This window comes from Citrus sinensis, chromosome 6, assembly GCF_022201045.2.
Source record: "Citrus sinensis cultivar Valencia sweet orange chromosome 6, DVS_A1.0, whole genome shotgun sequence".
NCBI classification, from domain to species: domain Eukaryota; kingdom Viridiplantae; phylum Streptophyta; class Magnoliopsida; order Sapindales; family Rutaceae; genus Citrus; species Citrus sinensis.
In genome coordinates this window covers 4,612,431-4,633,642 of record NC_068561.1, presented here as the reverse complement: position 1 = coordinate 4,633,642, position 21,212 = coordinate 4,612,431, and the positions used below count along the sequence as shown (strand labels likewise).

General features: G+C 33.2%; 1 protein-coding gene and 1 non-coding gene across 7 annotated transcripts; one reads left to right on the top strand and one right to left on the bottom strand.

Annotated features, from left to right (window-relative positions):
* Positions 1–3,596: 3,596 nt before the first annotated feature.
* Positions 3,597–3,703, top strand: LOC112498709 (small nucleolar RNA R71). The gene has a single exon (XR_003066127.1). It is a non-coding gene; the product is annotated as a small nucleolar RNA R71 (small nucleolar RNA).
* An 8,053-nt stretch (positions 3,704–11,756) lies between these two features.
* Positions 11,757–19,337, bottom strand: LOC102615044 (uncharacterized). Of its 6 annotated transcripts, none has more exons than XM_052443389.1 (11): positions 18,708–19,330; positions 18,168–18,259; positions 18,023–18,068; positions 17,368–17,758; positions 16,483–16,553; positions 15,375–15,464; positions 15,041–15,253; positions 14,812–14,913; positions 14,013–14,148; positions 13,748–13,786; positions 11,757–12,587 (listed from the first exon to the last, which is right to left on the bottom strand). In XM_052443389.1, exons 1-11 carry the CDS (start codon positions 19,071–19,073, stop codon positions 12,418–12,420), a joined length of 1,716 nt encoding a protein of 571 aa, XP_052299349.1. In that variant the 5' UTR covers positions 19,074–19,330; the 3' UTR covers positions 11,757–12,417. The 6 variants fall into 6 exon arrangements, with proteins under 6 accessions (XP_052299349.1, XP_052299351.1, XP_052299348.1 ...); XM_052443391.1 differs by having other exon boundaries at positions 17,368–17,461; positions 18,708–19,329; XM_052443388.1 differs by having other exon boundaries at positions 17,368–18,068; positions 18,708–19,329.
* Positions 19,338–21,212: the final 1,875 nt, after the last annotated feature.

Here is a 21,212-nt window from a genome sequence, read left to right as displayed (position 1 = left end):
ATAAATGCCTCTGTTAGTTGATAACCATCTACTAACTACCATTTATTGACTAAGTAAGATGTATAAATTGTCAAAAGAGGGTGGAAATGGTCCCATAAAGTATGATATCTATAATCAAAAAGTTCAACCTCTAAAATGTTGGTTAGTGGCATTTCATGCTTTTGAAAGATGTTTCCTATTCTTCGACACCTGTCACAATATTTAACAAATTTATAAGCATCTTTAAAAATAGAGGGCCAGTAATAACATAATTGAAGAACTTTGTCTGTTGTTCTGTGTCTTCCAAAATATCCACCATATGCTGTAGCATGACAAGACTGCAAAATATTTGAAAATTCTCTATTAGGAATACATCTTCTAACCACATGGTCTGAACACATCTTATACAAGTAAAGGTCTTCCCACTTATAGCTTCTGACATCATGGATAATTCTCTTCTTTTGCTAGTAACTCAAACCAGGGGGTAATAATCTACTCACTAAATAATTAACAAAATTTGCATACCATAGAAATCTAGATTACTGCAACATCTATGCATGATGTATTATTAGCAACTACTCATCAGGAAAATCTTTTGTTATATCTTGCTTAGTTAGAGTGCTTGCATCTGCTTCCAGCCTTGAGAGATGATCTGCGACTTGATTCTTAATGCCTTTTATATCCTTGATCTCTAGGTCATGCTCTTATAGTAACAAAATCCACCTAATCAACCTTGATTTGGCATCCTTCTTTGAAATCAAATAATTTATAGTTGAGTGATCTGTATAAACAATCACTTTGGTACCAACCAACTAAGCTTTAAATTTATCAAATACAAAAATAATTGTCAGCAACTATTTTTCATTAATAGTGTAGTTAAGTTGTGCATCAACTAAGGTCTTGCTAGCATAATAAATATAGTGAAAAATCTTGTCCTTCCTCTACCCTAGCACTGCTCCAACAAAGTGGTTGCTAGTATTACACATCAACTCAAAAGGTATATTCCAATTAAGTGCTGCAACAACTGGTGCTACAACAACTGGTGCTGTAACAAGAGCTCACTTCAACTCCACAAAAGCCTTTAAACAATTCTCATCAAAATTGAAGGGTCTGTCATACTTTAGTAACATGCATAAAGGTTTGGCTATTTTAGACACCCTATGATCTAGGATTACCCCTTCTTGCACCATGAAATGGCACTTTTCCCAATTTAACATTAAGTTTGTCTCTTCACATCTCTTAAATACATTTTCTAAATTATGCAAACAGTCATCATATGATTCCCCAAAAATTGAAAAATCATCCATGAATACCTAAAGTGCTTGTTTAATCATATCTTAAAAAAAAATGGACATTATACACCTTTGGAAAGTCGCTGGAGCATTACACAGGCCAAATGACATCCTTCTGAAGGCAAAGGCTCCATAGGGACAAGTGAATGTTGTCTTCTACTAATCCTCTAATGCTATAGCAATCTAGTTGTATCATGAGTATCTATCCAAGAAACAATAGTACTCTTTTCCAGTAAGTCTTTCCAACATCTGATCTATGAAATGTAATGGAAAGTGATCCTCCCTCTTGACTTTGTTTAACTTCTTATAATCTATGCAAACTCTTCACCCAGTTACTATTTTTGTGGGAATGAGATCATTATTTTCATTTGTTACCACTGTTACTCTACTTTTTTTTTAGAATACATTGTATTAGACTTACCTATAAGTTGTCTGATATTGGGTAAATGATTCCAGCATCAAGCCACTTCATGATCTCTTTCTTCACAATTTGCTTTAGATTGGATTTAATCTTCTATGTTGCTTTACTGAGTTGTTGTAGCAATCTTCCAGTAAAATCTTATGCATACATATAGAGTAGCTGATTCCTTTAATATATGTCATGGTCTATCTAATGGTCTTCTTGTATATCCTAGATACATCCACTAAACTCTTTTCTTATTTTGCATTCAAAGTAGATGAAATGATTACAGAACGTGTGTCATTGTCAGCGAGATAAACATACTTCAAATGTGAAGGTAAAAATTTTGATTCTAAAATAAAAGGTGACTCGATCAAGGGAACAAAAGATTTTACTTCCTGGTTTGGGAGATCTAGAGATTCAAAGTGCTTGTTAGTTCTTACAGGTTACTTTTCTCTTAACCATGCTATGTCAGTTGTTTCAAGATCTTCATCTTCAAATTCTTCAAATGTTACAGCCTTGATTTCTTCATTATTGTAACAACTATTTAATCTCTCTACTATAGTAAAATTCACAATACTAATAAAATTAAAATCTTCAACATCATCAGGACTCTTCATGGCATCTAACATGTTGAATGTAACTTGCTAATCATTAACTCGCATAGCCACTTCTCATTTTTGCACATCAGTTAGAGTCTTTCCTGTGGCTAAAAAGGGTCCTTCTAGTAGGTGTACCAAAAAGAAGAATTAAACCTATTCCAACCCAAGAAGAAACTCAAGTTGAAGAGGAGCTAGAACCTCCCACTTTCCAGCACACTAGTGTAAACAGCCAAGCTACAACATCTGCAGATAATGATGATCCAGCACCTGTTGGTGAAGATGTTGCAACATCGACCACATCAGTCCAGACCATGGCAAAAGAAAAACAGCATGTGTAGCTTATTACAACACAGCAGTTTAGGCACGCACCACCATTTCCACAAAAATTCCAAAAGCAAAAACAAGACAAGTAATTCAGCAAATTCTTAGAAGTGTTGAAACAACTATATATCAATATTTCTTTTGTGGAAGCTCTAGAAAAAATACCAAATTATGTGAAGTTCTTAAAGGACATTATGGTGAGGAAAAGAATGCTTACAGAGTTTGAAACAATTGCTCTAACAAAATAATACAGCCATATGCTTCAGAACAAGATCTCTTAGAAGTCAAAAGATCTAAGAAGCTTTACAATCTTATGTTCTATGGGAACTAAATATAGTGGTAAAGCACTCTGTGATTTGGGGGTTAGCATTAATCTCATGCCTTTATTAGTGTTCAAGAAATTGAGAGTTAGAGAAGTTAGACCAACAACAATTACTTTACAATCTAGTTAGAGAAGTTAGACCAATCTAATTATCTAGGTTTCTTAAGGATACAGCTTGACTTTGACTACATCTTCATTTTTCATAATATACTCTTTAATCAAAACTTCAAGAGAACTGAGCTGATCATTGTTGGTGTTTTTTTACCCTTGATTTTGCTGGTGAAATTCAGGTAGTTGAGCAGGCCTCTTTTTTCCACTAGATGCTACAGCATGTTGAGTTTGATTGCTCAATGAGAAGTTTGAGTGTTGTCTCTATCTAGGTTATAAGTGTTTAAGTAAAGATTGTTCTGGTTTTGTCTATTCAAGTTGCCCACATAGTTGACTGAGGCAAGACTGATAATGTTGTCAAGGCATCTATATTGTGGACTCTAGTTGTTTCTATTGCTATAGCTTATCTGGTCGATTGCCATTGGTAATTATTATTATCTTTCATTTCTAAAATTTCATAAACCTCATTGTATGACTTAGATAACAAGGCCCCATTTGCTGAAGCATCTATCATCAATCTAGTACTTGGGTTGAGACCACTATAGAAAGTTTCCAACTGTATACAAGAATGAATACCATTATGAGGATATCTCCTGAGTAACTCCTTGAATCTTTCCCATGCATCATACAAGCTTTTATCTTTAAGTTGATGGAAACATGTGATCTCATTTTTCAATTTTTCATTCTTGGTAGGTGGAAAGTAATTCATCAAAAATTTGCTAGGCAAGTCATTCCATGTAGTAATTGAGTCAAGAGGTAGAGAGTTTAATCATGCTCTCGCCCAATCCCTTAAAAAAAATAGAAAAAGGCTGAGTCTCAATGCTTCCTGTGATGCTCTAGCAATCTTGAAAGCATCACTTCTAGAAACAATTTAAGGTGAAGGTGAGGATCTTCTGATGGCAGTCCATTGAATTGTCCTACTGTTTGAAGCATTTGAAACATCATTGGTTTGAGCTCAAAATTATCAGCTTGCACTTCAAGTCTAACTATTCTATGAATTATGGCCTGAGGGGTCAACACTGCATAATCTTTAATAGCTTGGTCTCTATCATTTGTCTTGTATATAATATTGTTGTTCTTCCAATAAAATCTTATGCATACATATAGAGTAGCTGATTCCTTTAATATTTGTCATGGTCTATCTAATGGTCTTCTTGTACATCCCAAATACATCCATTAAACTCTTTTCTTGTTCTGCATTCAAAGAAAATAAAATGATTACAGAAAGTGTGTCATTGTCACCAAGATAAACATACTTCAAATGTAAAGGTAAAAGTTTTGATTTTAAAACAAGAGGTGACTCGATCGAGGGAACAGAAGATTTTACTTCCTTGTTTAGGAGATCTAGAGATTCAAAGTGCTAGGGGGAAATGAACCTCTACCAGTCAGAAAGCAAGACGTTAAGTAAGTGACTTGATGAGGAAAACAAAGCTGACACGCCGGAGTTGCCTACACAATATGGTGGTGCCTTACCACACCATAGGCGAACGCACGATAATGTTGATAGTGATGCTTAAGGATTTCAATGCACTACATCCAAGATTAGAACGAGTTTGCCGATGGACCACTATCGTCCTATTCTTGAGTGACATAGAGTGCAACCATCTTCTCCACTAAACTAGCTAGAAGCTATCGCTTCAGGTCGAAGCATTAAAAGAAAAAGACCAAGAAACGCAACAACACAGGAACCATGAGAACCCCTTACTAGTAAAGGGAAAACGAAAGTGCACTCCTGTACATCAGCTGAAAAGCCCTTTCCCCTTTCTCTAATAATAAGGTCAGCTTATAGCTCAAACCTATATAAATGGTTTTGATGTTCTTTTTTTTTTATGTTAGGTTAATGATAACTCTATGAAATGAGAGCTATCATGACACTTTTAGACTTAAATCAATATTAATTAGAGAGTAAATGATGTGTTTTTATTACTTTTTTAGTTACATGTTGCATGAGCATATATTTAAGTTTATTTTTAATAAATTGATGTTGTTTTAGATCATTTTGTGCTCTGATTGTGTGTGATTATAAGTGACCAAAAAGTTCAAGTTTTATGGATGGAATGCTATTACAACAGACTTGCAAAGATGACAAAAGAACTTGGCTGCAGAGGAATTAAAACAAGTCTGGAACAATGAGGATGTTGTAGCCGTTGTTGCAGTAATCCTATGCTGCAGCAATCCTGTAGCAATGACAGACTGGATTTCTTATGCCAAAATAGAAGATTGCAATCTAAGGTTTCTGAAAATGGAAGATACGTGGCCATTTTGCTTTTGGTTGCGCTAATTCCAAGTTATAAAAGGAGCACACATGAAAAAAAAAAAAAGAGTCGTCACTTAAGGAAAAAGAACAGAGAAAAAAACAAATAATAAGAGAGATTTGAGTCTACAATAGAGGATTCAAAGAGAAAACAGTGGAGACATCACAAAGACCAAGCAGAACTCAATTGTTCTTCTTCTTTTCTTGTTATTATTTATTTATGGAAATGTATTTGTGGCTAAAACTATTTTTGTTACTATTCTAACGTAAATCATGAACTAAACTTTGTTATGGTTGAGTGATAAACAACCTTAATGGATGTTTCACTGATATACGCATGTTGCTCTAAATTTGTTGTAGTATTTTATCTTAATTTTACTTATTGTAATTTTCTATTTCAGTTGACCACCCATTTAGTAGATATTAGCTAAAAAAGAGCCTAAAAAGGTCTGATTTAGTGGAGCAAATTAAGGCAATATATGGTTTTATATTGGGTTTCCCAAGTTGACTTAATCTCAATTTGAATAGAATTATACTTAATCTAAAATTATTGAAGAACTAGACATAGAGATTCACCTTGTAAGGTAAATGGAACCAAGAACATTTAATGCTATATATAATGTTAGCATAACAACTGGTCATTATTAGGTTGCATTTAGATATAAGATATCCAACAGGTGATAGCTGAGGATGCATGAGGGATTCTGTCAAGTGTTGTAGTAGATGTTGTAGCAACAAAATCTTAACTAGAAAAACCATTAAGTGAGTTTAATCACACAACTACTCTTTTACCATTGAGTTTGCCTTTGTGTTTGATTTAAGAATTTTCTTTATTGCATTTTTAATTTAATTAGTATATTAGTTTCGTTGATTATTTTGTTTTAATTTAAATTGAAAGTGCACTGTTAAGATTGTTGTAGCAAATCCGATAACATCAATTCCTGTGGAGACGATATGAATACTCATCAATATATTACTTGTTGTGTACACTTGCACATTGACACCTATAGCAATAAGCATACAACACTTCAGTTAGTAGATATAGGGTCCTCGTAGTAGGCTAGATAGGGTAGCCTTTGGAAGCCACAAGTAGGGAAACCAAGAGAACGCTTCATTTTTTTTTATCTTCTTCTTGCTCTAGGAGTTGCACAAAGAAAAGGGATTATTGACCCAATAATAAACCATTAACACCTTCTTTGTTGGGGATTTGCACATTGGGAAAACACTCTAGCAATGGGAAAACAACCGCTTTGGTTACAAAGCTCCAATAAGTTATCGAGAAGGCTATCACAGTCAAGTGCGAAGCAATTATCCCCTATTTGCAAAGTACCTCTCTTCCTATTTACAATACTAAAACATTTGATAAACACTAATTATAATAACTTGGAAGTTAAATTAATTTTATTTGACACTTACATGATAAAAGACCTGTAATATCTATATTGTTTTATCAAATTGATTGTTTAAAACAATATTTACATATGTTACCAATATTTTTATTTCATAGTTATGTTTTTTTTTTTGGATAGTTGATGCAACTTATAAGCCATAACACCTCAATATTTTATTTTAAAATATGTTTCAATTTTTAATAAGAATTTATATCCTAATTATTAGAAGATTTCTTAAGATATTTTCTTATTAGGAGGATTCTTATTTAAGAGATTAAAAACATTTCTTTTAGGACTTAATTTATTAGAAAATGAAAAGAATTTGTATAATAAAACAATCAATTTTTTCGCAAGTTGGGTTTTCTAATGTAAGAGAAATAGAAGATCTATCAAGAAACTAAGTGATATTGAGGTTTTAGGTGTTATGAAAATATTAGAGCGATTGTAATAATTATTATATAATGAATTTTTCTCTTGTTCTTCTTGGTGACCATAGTTTTTCAACCATAATTTTACTTTATTATAGAAATTTTCCACATAAATTCTTGTGTTGTGGATTGATTTTATTCTTCATCTATATTTTATATTGAAATTTTGCTTGTAAGATTTTGAATAGATTAAAGGTCCCCCTCAATACCATAGAGGGCCTAAAGTGATTAATTCATACCTATCATCAAAGGAAGCTAGCCCCACCACTATAATGCTACACAAAGCTTCACTACGCTTTTCACAACTCAAGTGTTGTGTCCAATAACCCAAGAGTATTTGACAACTAAACTACATTTAACTTGTTTGAAACAACTCTTTGATTGATGTAAATTAAATAAGGGTGGGCAAAACCAATCAAATGCAATGGACCTAATCCAACCGAATCTAACACAATCTAATTTTGACGGTTTGAGTGAATTGTTGTAAGTTAATTGAGTCAATTTTTTCAAAACCAATTACTAATTGGGTTTGATTAAGTTAATTATGATGAACTTATGATGAACTCGTCTAATCCTACCCAACCCACGTAACTACTAGTACTAATAATAATAGTAATGATGATGACGATGATGATATGATGTTAATAATAACTATAATTATAAATCAAATCTATTCAAATGATTAGGTTTTATAGTTTAGGAAATAAATATATTTAATAGAGATACTTTTAAAATATAATATTTACTTCTCATTCAGACTTTTTTCATTTGAATAAAAAAAAAGTTCACTTTTTTTATTCAAATGTGGATGTATGAAAATCAGACAAAGGTTGCAAAAAGCAAACAAATGAACTTAGAAAAAGAAATCTAAATTAAGAAAATTTCAAATTTCATGCGTTTAAGAAACAAGTTCTTAATTTGTATTTTAATTAATGTATTCTAATTGGATAAAGATTCAGTGCTGAACTCAGTTTTTACTGAGCATTGAAGTAACGGTTATTAAATAAGATAAATAAAAAAATATAAATTTTAAAACAATTCTAATAATTGATTTAGTGCTCGGAAAAAATTCAGTTCAGCATTGAATCATAATCGATTCTGATTAATGTGATAAACAATGTATCATTATTTAATTATTTCACATTATAATTAATTATTAAATCTTATATTTTTAATTTAAATAATATATTTTTAAAATGATACATTAATTAAAATATAAATTAAATATTTCAACTAAGAAAACATACCATGCTCATTTATTTTTCAACGAAAAACATTAAATAATAAAAGTCTGTGCCAAACCCACCTAAGACCTCAAAGAAATTGGTACCAAACCTTGTCACACCTATGTCTCAAAGGTCTTTTTCAACTTCTTTTAAATGCTATTTCTTCACTCCAATTAAAAGGTCGTTCGAGAGAAGTACCAGTAAACCACTGAAATTGTATTAATAATACCACTTTAAGTCTTATTTTCTCTAATAACTCTTTAAAACGTTTGGTATCTATTTTGACTTTCAACTTTTTCTCTACCCGGAATTATAAGGGCAAATACATTAAACGCGCCTAGTGCATGCGTCAGTCTATTACACCTAACATTTTATCATCCCAAAGCAGCAATACCATCATTTCCATTGTTCCAGTGTTCAGTTGTGAATATTATTTTTTAATATTTATTCTCAATATGATCAATTCGATATAATTATTTTTAATAGATCCTTGTTTAAATTATACCTTTAAGAAAGAATTATAATTTTCTTTATCTCCTAAATGATTATACATTTCTATGATTACTTAACTGCTTCCTACGTGACTGTTTTCCCACTAAATTTTCGATGCAATAATTCTCAGCTATTTTTTAGCGGGTCCCGCTAACTTACAGCTTATATAAATTGCATTCGTAATAAATTAATACTTGTTTTTATTATAAAATATTCTTTTATTCAAATATTCGTTCATTTATTCGATCAAATCCTCGTATCCTTTCAATTTATGATAGAATTCTCGTATGAGAGCATGCATGCATGTGTGATAATTACTAACTCTGTAAGTTAGCGGGACCCTCATTTTTTAATTTGAATGGTCAGATCCATTATTACACTTGCACACCCACATTATAATGTCAACAACCCACTCTAAATTTCCATGGACATAAATACCCCCAACCAGTGCTTGCTAATTACTTAAATTATAAATATATAACTTAATCACATGTATATAAGAATTTCGGCCCCTCAATGCATCAGCAAATTATCACGTACCACAATCCTATAATTCTCTATAAATTATATTGGATTTTTGAATTATCAAAGAGTACCATGTCGTTGCAATTCTAAAACTCTCTATAGGTCGCAACCAAGTATTGTGCATGTACCAGAAAGCACGGGTTCCAGAAGTGAAAGTGGTGAAAATTTTTAGAGGCCATAAACATAAAGTTGCGAGGATAAAATGGTTATTTCTCATCCGAGTTCACCACGATATTTGTGCCCAATTACTTCCCCAATCCCCGGCTATGAACCTACACTGTAGAAATGATAGCAACCCAGTGTCCTTTTTTTTTTATCACTAATATTAGGTTCCCGCTAACCAACCCAGTGTCCTTTTATTTTTTACTATTAATATTAGGGTCCCGCTAATATAATTACTTCCCTGGCTATGAACCTACTCTGTAAAAATTGATAGCATCCTAGTGTCCTTTTCTTGTTTACCATTAATGTTAGGGTCCCGCTAGCCAACCCAGTGTCATTTTATTTTTCACCATTAATATTAGCGTCCCGCTAATATAAGTACTTTCCCGGCTATGAACCTACACTGTAGAAATTGATAGCAACCCAGTGTCCTTTTATTTTTCACTATTAATATTAGGGTCCCGCTAACCCTAATATTAGTGAGACCCAGTGTGCTTTTATTTTTCACATTTCTTCAATCAAGTCCTCATATACTTGATTGTTAATTCTGAACTAGTGGATGATTTCTTCGTCCATCTCTTCTACATTTATTAAAAGAATTTAAAATTTTTACTATACTTTTATAAGGGTCTAATGATTATCATATTTATAAAATATTTTAACACTTGTATTTATAATTTCTTATTTCTCTTGAGACATACCAATTTTTTTCTTTTAATACATCTATATATATTTCCAATCTATTTTTCCATCAAGGTACACACCATCATCAATATTCTCATCTCTCACCACTCTCATCTTCAAACTTTCTTTGCAAAAATTTCAACTATGAAATAAAATTATCGTCCTCTATGCATCTTATTTTGATTTTAGAAATATATTAAGAATCTCATGCCAACATTTGTGTTAAAAGAAAAGACTCCATACTACTAAGTACTTTCTCTAAGACTATTGCTAGAAAGTTGCTCAGAGAGTTTCTGAGAGTTTCTGTTAGACTAGTTCACATTGTGTCATGTTGGGCCGTGTGGAATAATCTATGGCTAAAGAGAACTAACAATCTATTCCACAATTTTGAGGAATAGTAACTCAAATTTATAAAAATGAAGTGTTTCATTCAATAAGTTTTTAGATGTGATTGATAATCTAGATTTTTAGTCAAGAAATCCGATGATATATTAATTTACTCTAATTAATTAATAAGGAAATAAAAATATTAATCAATGCGACCTTATTTTCCATTGTCTTCTAAATAAAAATGAGAGTAAATTAATATTTTCATATTTTTAAAGAGTAAACAAAAAATTGTCATTTTATTTAGAGATGAATAGATGTTTACATTATAAATTATATTATAACGAAATATGCACAAATTCTATAGCAAACATTTGTATAGAGTTATGAAAAGTAATAAAATAAGACACAAGAATTGGTAAACATAAATAATTGATAAAAGTACTTATTTTTCACAAAAATTGTCTGAAATAGAAGAATAATTATTACATATGCAGATATGCTCCCATACAAGGATCTTATCATAAATTGAACGAATATGAGGACTTAATTGAAGAAATGAACGCATATTTGAATAAAAGAAAAATTTATAATAAAGACAAATATCAATTTGTTAAGAATGTAACTTACATCAGTTGTAAGTTAACGGAACCCTTTTTTAGCACTTCAATATCTTTTAAGTATTAATTGAAAATTTTTAATTTTTAGAGAGCATACTAAAAATATCTTAAAGATATTTATTGGGAGATTTTTGTATCTAATTGAAAAAGCTTAATTTACTCGCACCCCATATCTAGAGTTTTTTGTTATTATAAAAGGTTAGTAGAGATTTTCAAATACATTTTACTTAAAAGTTTTTATTACTAAAACTCTTATTTAAAAAAAATTAATTATTTAATTGCAATGAGAACTTTTATTAACAATTATAAAATTACTAGTAAATAAATTTTTTAATGTTATGTTATAAAAAATAAAATAAAATTATTAAATAAGTAAATAATATTTTAAATATTTTAATATTTAAGAAAAAATCTTTTAATCTCTATTCCTAAAAATTTAAAATTTACACTTTTATTAATAGAGGTAAAATAGCTCATTTAATCTTTAAAGACTACTAAAATAACAATCAATCAATAACATAAGTTTTAATAAGAGCTCATAAGACTAAATAAACACTTATAACATACCAACAACATAAATCTGACGAGCAATAACTCAAAATCTACTCCACAATTATCACGCGCTCACATCATCTTACGTTTCCAAATTTGTTGCTAGGGATTCCTATGTTCAAATCTATTTTGCCAACAATGTGCATCAAGCATCATGAAAAAGTTGAAGTGTAACCTTCTCCCTAGTTGTAGCTCTATCAGTAAACAAAAATAAACAGAATCTGCTTAGCTTAAAGATGAGATAATTGAACATTAAATTAAATTGCAGAGTTTCCCACGCTATACAGGTTAAGACTTGTACAAGAGGAAATCACGGCACTTTCCGCTGGCACTTTGCTTTGTTAATACATATATCCCAGCAAGACCAGAAAGCACAAAGAATCTCAAAACTGCAGGCCCAGCCATTAGCAAACTTGTACTTGAAGCATAAAAAAGCTATAACGACGGACAATATCAAGCAATCTCTCCTGTCATCATCAAATAAAGAGTCAAAAATGTAATTCCCCTTCGGCCTCAGTATTATGTCATTCTTTAAGCAGCAACGTTGAATATGGTGCGATTTCACCTGACGAATCACTGTTTGAGGAGGCTATGGGAGTGGGAGGTCTACAAAGGGCCAGTTTGGCTAACAGTGTCACTCCAATGACAAACATCTACAGAACGTTCCATGAATTTGGAGCCATGCTCAGGCATAATTCTGACCAAGTGTAACAACTACTTGATTAGCAAAATCTAGGTTTGCGTTTGGCTTTCTGATACTGGAGATGTGGACATAGCTGCCAAAGCACGAAGAGAAGATTGTGTGGCCACTAATTTATCCCTCAGCGTCATATTGTAGTCATACAAACTTTGGAAATTCTTCTGGATATCAGACATCTCGATTTCAGAATCGTCCTTTAATACTGCATAGGAGGAACAACAGAGTTACAAAAACAAAGGAACTACAAAGAATGTCTCAATTAAGTACCCAAATAAATATTTGGTAGTTATAAACTGGAGAAGTTGAATTTTGCCGTATCACATTAAAAGACCTGTGTTCATCAGTATCTGTCCCATACGTTCAACCTACTTTCATACAAACAAGGGATGTCTATGTGTTACACTACAAATTGCAATGTATTGGGGCAAGTAGGTTGAATCTTGAACATTATTGGATAATCAACATGAATCCCCAAAGGAAATGACATTTATAATCCCCAAGGGAAATATCATTTTGGTCAACAAAAATTTATTAGCATCCACAAATGAGATACAACTCCATTCCCAAAATTTTAGAGGAAATATTTCCCATTACAATTACTCATTCCATTAGTCACTTGGATTCAGGCTTGCATACAGGAGTTATAAAAATCAAAGAAAGGACAGTGCATTGTCTTTACATTCCTACCAGTAGTTTGTCATGCATTTCAAGAGCTTATTCCGAGGAAGTGATAAGCAAGAATTATAATGGAATTCCCAAGTTGCACACCAGAGTTAACTGGCACAACTTTTATAATAAATTCTAAAACAGATGCCAATGCAAACCATTCCAGTCTAACAACCCCACAGCACAAGTTTGTAAATCCATTTCTACTCTTGATGCTAAACATTAATGGGAACCGCAAAGGCATACTATGCTGGTAGTTAAAAGTTAAACAGCTTCTTATAATGTCAAACCATTAAAGGTTCTGGTAATAGATTCAAACCATCCATGCTCCCAAAAAGTCTACTCCATTGATTATGCCTACCCTCCGGCCAGTCAATTCGTGCAAGTATTCTGAATATCAAGCCAACATTTAGATCACCGGTCCAAAAAACCAATATTTCCTCTGAAACTTGTTCTCGCGATTTCTTAGATTGACTGCAAATGATGTAAATTCGACTCAATGTTGACAGTTCTGTGTTTAGACCTTTGAATCTTTTCTATATAGGTCATCTAACATGTTAGTACCTTCCCCTTTGTTACAACTGGCTTCACAAGAGGGGAAAGCAATAGTTTTAGGTTACAAATAGACACGCACATTTCAAAAGGCATAAAAGTATTTGGTCCTCTAACTTGCATGAAAAAAGATATTATCATTACCAATATACCCGTGTGTGCAATAATCCAAGAAAGTTATTCCTGCACCACATGCATAAGGAGTAGAAGAAGAAGAAAAAACACTTTGATTGCACATATGCCAGTCACAGACACTAACAATAATAAAGGCAAACAACCATTGGTTTCATCATTGATTAAAGAGCTAAGCTTGAGTAGATATCAGCAGCATCAACCCATGTGATAAACAAAATAACATTGGCTGAGGTAAACACAAAGAAGGAGGCGAAAACATAGAAGATTATTTTACCAAGTGGAGGTGGTGGAGGAATGATATAATCATCACCGTGAGAAAATGCTTGAGGTTTGATGGCAACTCCAACATCTGGATGATGAAAATGCTTCTTCCCAGTGTTAGCAACGCCTAGCATTTCAGGGTTTTGTTTCTGGACAAAAGCATAGAAGATGGGTAACTAAACACTCACCATTTGCAACAAAAATATTTCCACGATCAAGAATTAAGGGGGAAAAAAAAGTTAAAAACAAAAATCCAACATCACCCCAATGTCAGTAAATAAATAAATTATCCAAGCTTGTCCGTGTACATTAATCCAGGTTGCCCAGGAAAAGAATATCCAATTATCAAACAGCCTTTGCATTATCTATCAGCTATACGTATTTTGGCAATTCGGTATAAACTATATGTAACAAAATAACAACATATAGCATTTTATTTCGACTCTAGATTATAAAGATCTCATAGTCTGAAACCTATTTTCAGGCTAATGATATAATTTGAACACATGGGTCAGCATTTAGTCAAGAATGGTTAAAATGCAGCGGGCTTCAGAACATAGTACTGTATATTTGGCAAGTAAAAGAAAAATTTATTTATAAAATACAAGAACTAAGCATACCAGCAGTAAGAAAATAGTTAAACAATCAAAACATGGAAAATTATTTACTTTGAATTAGATGTGTCTGCTAATGGCAACCAAACTGAAATTACTTAAAAGCAGATTGAAGATAGGGGTAAATGTAAAAGGCTGAATCCTAAGAGCATGCTAAATAAGTTAAATGGTATACAAGGAAAAGAGAAACCATCATACAGGTTCACCCCTTGAATTTGACAGTCTCCCTTCAGTGTTTGATGTAGCTCCAGCTACAACAGATTCCTCATCCAGAGTGTGAGTGCCCTCTCGAGTAGCTCTCTGCACATTGAAAGATCCACTGACTTTGGAAAAAGTAAAAGCAAGGAAGGAAAATCACAAACAAGAGACCCTCCAGATAGAGCTTATAAATTGACCACAATGTAGAGAGAAATTCCTAGAGCCTAACCTTCTCAGAAGATGAGGTGACTTTCTTGTTAAAACTGATAGAGTCCAGACTGCTTCGTTGCCTTCCCTTCTGTGATGACACACTTTTACGAAGTGATCCATTATGATGCAATGATGGAACTCTGAGATTACAACAGGCTGATCCATCTTTCGCATTATTGTAGTCATCATGCAATGTCTTGCAACCCCAAGTGTACGTTACATATTTCCTCAGCTAGTTATAAAAAACATGTGTTAGTCAATTCAACTGAAATAGGAGTAATATAGAAATCATAGCAGCATATAAAGATAATAGAATAAATACAAGTTAATTCCTCAGATAAGAGAGACAGTACTTTATCCCAGCGATCTTGAGCCTTTCGACGATTTTTTATTGCTCGCAAAATGCTATCTTCAGTGCGAAGTTTTTTGATTCTGTACTCGCACTGTAACCAAGAAAATTAGGAAAACCTGAGCAATGTTGGATGAATTGTCCAATAAAATAATATAGGAAGAAAGGGAAGAAACAATAGAAAAATCAAGGGGATAAGAAGAAATTTAGATGAGAAAGAGGACAGTTTTTACAAAATGGGGACAAAGATACAGAAGAAATAAGGGAATATCACAAACTTTATTTCAATAATCATTGACAAATCAAAATCTGCCTCAAACGTGAAAAAAAAAAAAACTTTGCAGTGGTTAGCCCCAACCAGAACTAAAAATCAAAAGAAATCTACTTCCTAGTAAGTAAAATAAAACCTAATCAATTAAGAAAATATTTAAGGAAGGTTAAATATTGCTTAAACACCTAATAAAACGTTGAAATAAATAAAAATAATCAAAGATATGTCACTCTTCTTCAGTGGCTGCATAAGTGATACACAGTTTCGTGTCTTAGGCCAAAAAATCAAGGTCTAAACACTCAACAATTATCCCTCTTCTCAGTCTTTAATGCTTTTGCCATTATCTGTAGTGAAATTATAGGACCTGACAATTCCACACCTATTATGGCGACTAAAATACAGTTTTCACTAAACAAGGACTATGTAGCGCACAAGCATGTTGCATCACAATTCTTGCAGTAGTGAGTAAGCAAAGTTGGAAGAGATATTATGAGGCTTATATCACAGAGATTCTGTCTAAAATGTTAACTTCAAGTTAAAATGTCTCATTCCTTAGGGCAGATACAGACTTCTGCATGTTTTGATATTTCATGACTTATTTATGACACTTGAATTAACTTCAGTGTTTAAAAAAAAATACTGATCATTTTTGTGTGCAGAAATCATGCTGTTTATAATAAATCTTTAGGATGAAATCCTTGTCTTGAGGAAATCAAGAAAGCAGATGCAAAAGGGAAGCAAATCATATACCATAGATGCACGCATAAATGTATTCATCCATTTTACAAAATTTTTATAATGAAAAGAAACTGAAGAAGACAGCTTCAGAGGGGAATCATACTTGCACCAACAAGTAGAAAAATATGCCAATACTAAAGCAATATAGGCCACCAAGATCTGCAACAAAGCTCACTGCATAGCGAAGAAAGAATCAACATTTTAACACCAGTGTTCGACCTATCTTCAACAAAAATAAATTTATAGAAGAGCAGAAAGCTGCAACAGCAAAGATACAATACCAATATATCAAAGACAATGCAAAGATCTACTAGACTAATGGTAGTAGTAAGAATGTAATAAGACTGACAGTACATCATGTAGGCACCCCTAAGATCTTGCAGTTTTGCAAAGTGGTCCCAGAACCCCAAAATCAAAATGAAAAACAAAAAGTGGACTTCAACAGCAAAAAGGAAAGTAATGCCACACTACAATAATAATACAACTTAGCTTAATTATGAGTTGTGACATCACCAGAATAAAGTATCAAACATTTACGTATAATGCAGGACAACCTCAAAAAACCAAGCAAAAGAGTACATCAATGGTCAAACTCAAGTCACAGCAGAGACCCACCAGGTCAACTAGTAGGTCATTGTCACATTGTGATTGCAGACAAGGGAATGATTAGGGAAGTTGTACAATATGACATCACTCTCCCAACCTAAAAGAAACCCTAAATTACATGGTCAAATCATCTCTCATATCTTCTTGCCCTTCTTACTCTCCCTGTCCTCAAAATCAAGGACATTACTCCCTCCCTCAGACACAGAAATGCATGCAAAAACATAATCACCAGAATACAAATCAAATGCCAAATTTTTCAGTAACATCATGTCCAAGTTACAATTTTTATGAAGTTATGGTTAAACAACATGCAGATTGTGTTTTGAACAGAATGCATATCTATGACTGAACTTATATTCACAAGTAGCAAAATATGACTTACCAGGACCAATTATACTTCGATTTTCGATCTCAACAACATAGGCTGAAAGATAGTTGATAAGCAATGTAGTGTTTATAAGTCCATCGTTCGAATTCTGAAGGGAGGCTTGCAGTGTATTAGTCTCACGAAAGAAGGATCCAGGGAGAAATTCATGAAATAAAGGCTGGAGGAGCCTCAGATTGTTTAGACTATGATATAACCGGGGAAATAAATTAAATTTCAAAATATTTGCATCCTTCCCCCTGAATGTAACTGGTCTATCATCAGACGTGCTAGCATTCTTCAGTGTGCCACTCACAAAACTCAAATGCTTCTTTCTAGCATTAGTTTTTGCAGTAACATTGAAACGAAAACCAACGGCGATTGCAGGATTGTTAGGAATATCAACAAACTGCCATGAAATATAGGTATAATCATTAATTCGATGGCAATTGCTACACTTAAAGCTTAGGGTTGGCCCAAAACTTGTATTGTGACATGCATAGTTGGCAAAATTTGAAAGAGGAGCAGTTCTAAAGTCAACAGAGCCAGGAGTTCCAGTAACTAAGGTTCCAAGACCACGTAAGTTCAAACAGGTCATACTAGAAACAGTGGTTATATTAAATTCCAAATCATTGATGAATGAAGCTAAATCAGGTGCATTTGTTGCTCTCACATTGTGCACCTCAATCGTTCTCTTTGATATAATTTGATAAAGCAACCTGAAATGCAATTAAAATTTACAATCATGTCACCAACGATCCCTGTTTCATCTTGTTTGAAAAGCGAAGAATGGTTTCCCACAGATAAAGTATACTCACGCAGCAAAAAGACCAATGAACAGCATCCAACTAGCTATGGAAAAAGTCCCGCCAAGCTCTGTTTTTCTCTTCATAACCACCTTCTGATCATCCTATACATCAAAAACAAAAAACTCTCCATTGATCAATTATAGCTATGACATCCTAGCTAAAATTCAGCTGAAACTTTTGTGCTGCTGCTTATATTTGAAGGTAAGAGAGACTAGAATACTTGGTAAACACTCACTTTTCCTCAGGCAACTATTATTGAGGTATCAACTACTCGGTTAAACTTAAGAGGTAAAGATGACATCCCACAACAGCAGTATGTCTGAGATTGAAGTGCAAAGCACAGTGGGTGTATATCAAACAATTTAACTATAATAAACATATTCTAAAGAGTGCATATTCTAGCACGACATTTAATAATGGATAGACAATCAATGAACAATTAAAAGTGGGTTTATGTCAAAACACTCTAGCGGTTGAACTAACTCTCAGAATTCAGCAAAATCACAACAACTATGAACAGATCATATGAATAATTGTTATTAGTATTACCAGCCAATGCCTAGTAGCATAGCAAATATCAAGACGACTAATCCACCATCTGAGTCTAAACCAAATGGTTCTGCCGTCACCAAGCTTCGTAAACCTCAAGAAGAAACAACAAACCAACCAACTCAAAAGCATGACGAGCGTGGCCTCCAAGAAGACAGCCTGCGATTGGCTGAACTTCTTGATGGAGTCATATGCAAACAAGGTTTCAGGAAAGGAGACGCCGTAATAGTCGATACCGGCGTCAGTGGAAATCAACGACCTCTCCCCGAACAAGACACAGCTTTTGCTTGTGCCGTTGTAAAGCTGCCCCGGTGGGCACGCGCAGAGGGACCCATTGTATCTGATTCCGTTGCTTGGGCACCCCATTTGGGTTGAGCAACAAAATAAAATAAAATCAAAATCTTGGTGGCGTTACAAATTAGAAGAACTCGTGGGATGGATGCAGAGACTATTACTTTCTCGAGAAAATCAGGGGTTCACTTTCTCGAGAAAGTCACAAAAATATGTTGTGCAAGAGAAGAAAGGAATGTTCTCACACCCGCACAGGACAGCATCTACATTCTTGGGTCTCTTTAATCGGACGCTATATTTTGGCCTTTTTTTTTCCCTTGTTTTTAATCGGACGCTATATTCCTTATAAAATATAATAGTTAATGAGAAAAATAATTAAAAAATATTTCTTATTCATGTAAGTTCAATCTTTACATTATATACTACTCTGTCTAGGTTAGATATTGAAGTTATAGGAAATTAAGAAAATAAACTATATAAGGAAAGAATAAATACATTCACATAAGATTAGGCTACAATCTCTAAATTTCAACACTGTCTCTTCAAGTTGGCTTGAAAATATCTATCATTCCCAACTTGAAATTCAATGATTGAAAGACTTATTTTGATAATTCCTTAATGAGAATATCAATCACTTGCTTTTCATGCAGAGAACAAATACAAAACATCAACCGGAAATATTTATCATTTATGAAAGGTGTACTTTCTATTTAAAAAAATAAAATAAAACACTTACTTTTGAGTAGTAACATATTGAATGTATACCAAACCTCTCTCCAAATTCTCTTTGATAAAGTGCCTATCAGTCTCAATTTGTCCTATCATGTTGAATTGGATTATGAGCAATGCTAATGGTAGCTTTATTATCACAATACGATCTCATTGATCTAACTTTCCACACCTTCAACTTAATCAAAAACATTCTCAACTACGTAAGTTCACAAATCCCTAATGCTATTGCTATAAGCTTAGCTTTAGCACTTGATCTTGCAACCATTAATTGTTTCTTGCTTCTCCAAGTAACTAGATTTCAATTCAATTCTTCGAAAATATTTTAGAAAACTGAGGTCTTTAATGTCAAACTCTCTAGTTAACAATCTCTAAAGTCTTTCAATTTCATTTTTGTAATTTTCAGTCAAGATAATATTATCCACATACACAATAGGAATAGCGAGCTTATCTTCTTTAACATGCTTAATAAGCATGGCAGGATAACTATAACTGTGTCGATATCCACAATTGAGAATAAATCTAACAAATCTTTCAAACGAGGCTTTAAGTGATTACTTGAGTTCATAGATAGACTTTTTCAACTTGAAAACTTTTCCTCTTTCAAATGTTTTCTCAAACCCTGTTGGAGGATCCATATACACCTCCTCTTCTAAATCTGCATAAAGAAATGGGTTATTAAAATGTAACTATTGTAAGGGCCATTCTAAATTTGTAGCGACAATCGGACCCAAATAGAGTTCATTTTTTAAACTAAGGGCAAATGTCTCTTGGTGGTCAATTCCATATGTCTATGTATATCTCTTAGCTACTAGCCTAGCATTGATTTTCTTAATTAATCCATTGGCCTTATACTTAACCAAATACCAACTTACAACCCATAACTTTCCTTCCAAGAGGCAAATCTGCAAGTGCTTAATTTTTATTTTTATATAGTGTTCTCTATTCTTTATAAACCGCTTCTCTTCACTTTAGATTTGCAAGAGCATCTTGTACAATCCGCGGGCTGCTAACCATATTTCCTCTTCTCTTCATCAAATCAAATAATCGTCGTCATCGTTTCAGCCATTTCCTCTTCTCTACGGTCATTATCAGCATCATCAGCCGTTGTGTTCATTATCATCAGTCGCTCTGTTCCTCTTCTCTGCGTTGTCGCGACATCTAACCCTTCTCAATCGTTCAACTGCTGTAAAATTGACTGGACTAGCTTCCACCTCTAAGCCCACATCTGCTTCTCTCTTGTCATCTTTTCATAAACTTTCTCTCTCTCCATGGTTCTAGTGGAGCTGGGTGGGGGCTCGCTCGTCAACTCTTCACAAACTCTCTCTCTCCATAGTTCTTGTGGAGATGGTGTGGGGGCTGCCTTTGATGCCATTGCATGGTGGATTTGGGTGGGCTACTATCTTTGATACCATTACAATTCAAAATTAATTGTAATTTTCATGCATCCACTTCCTATATTAAGTAGGAAATAGAACCGCGCTT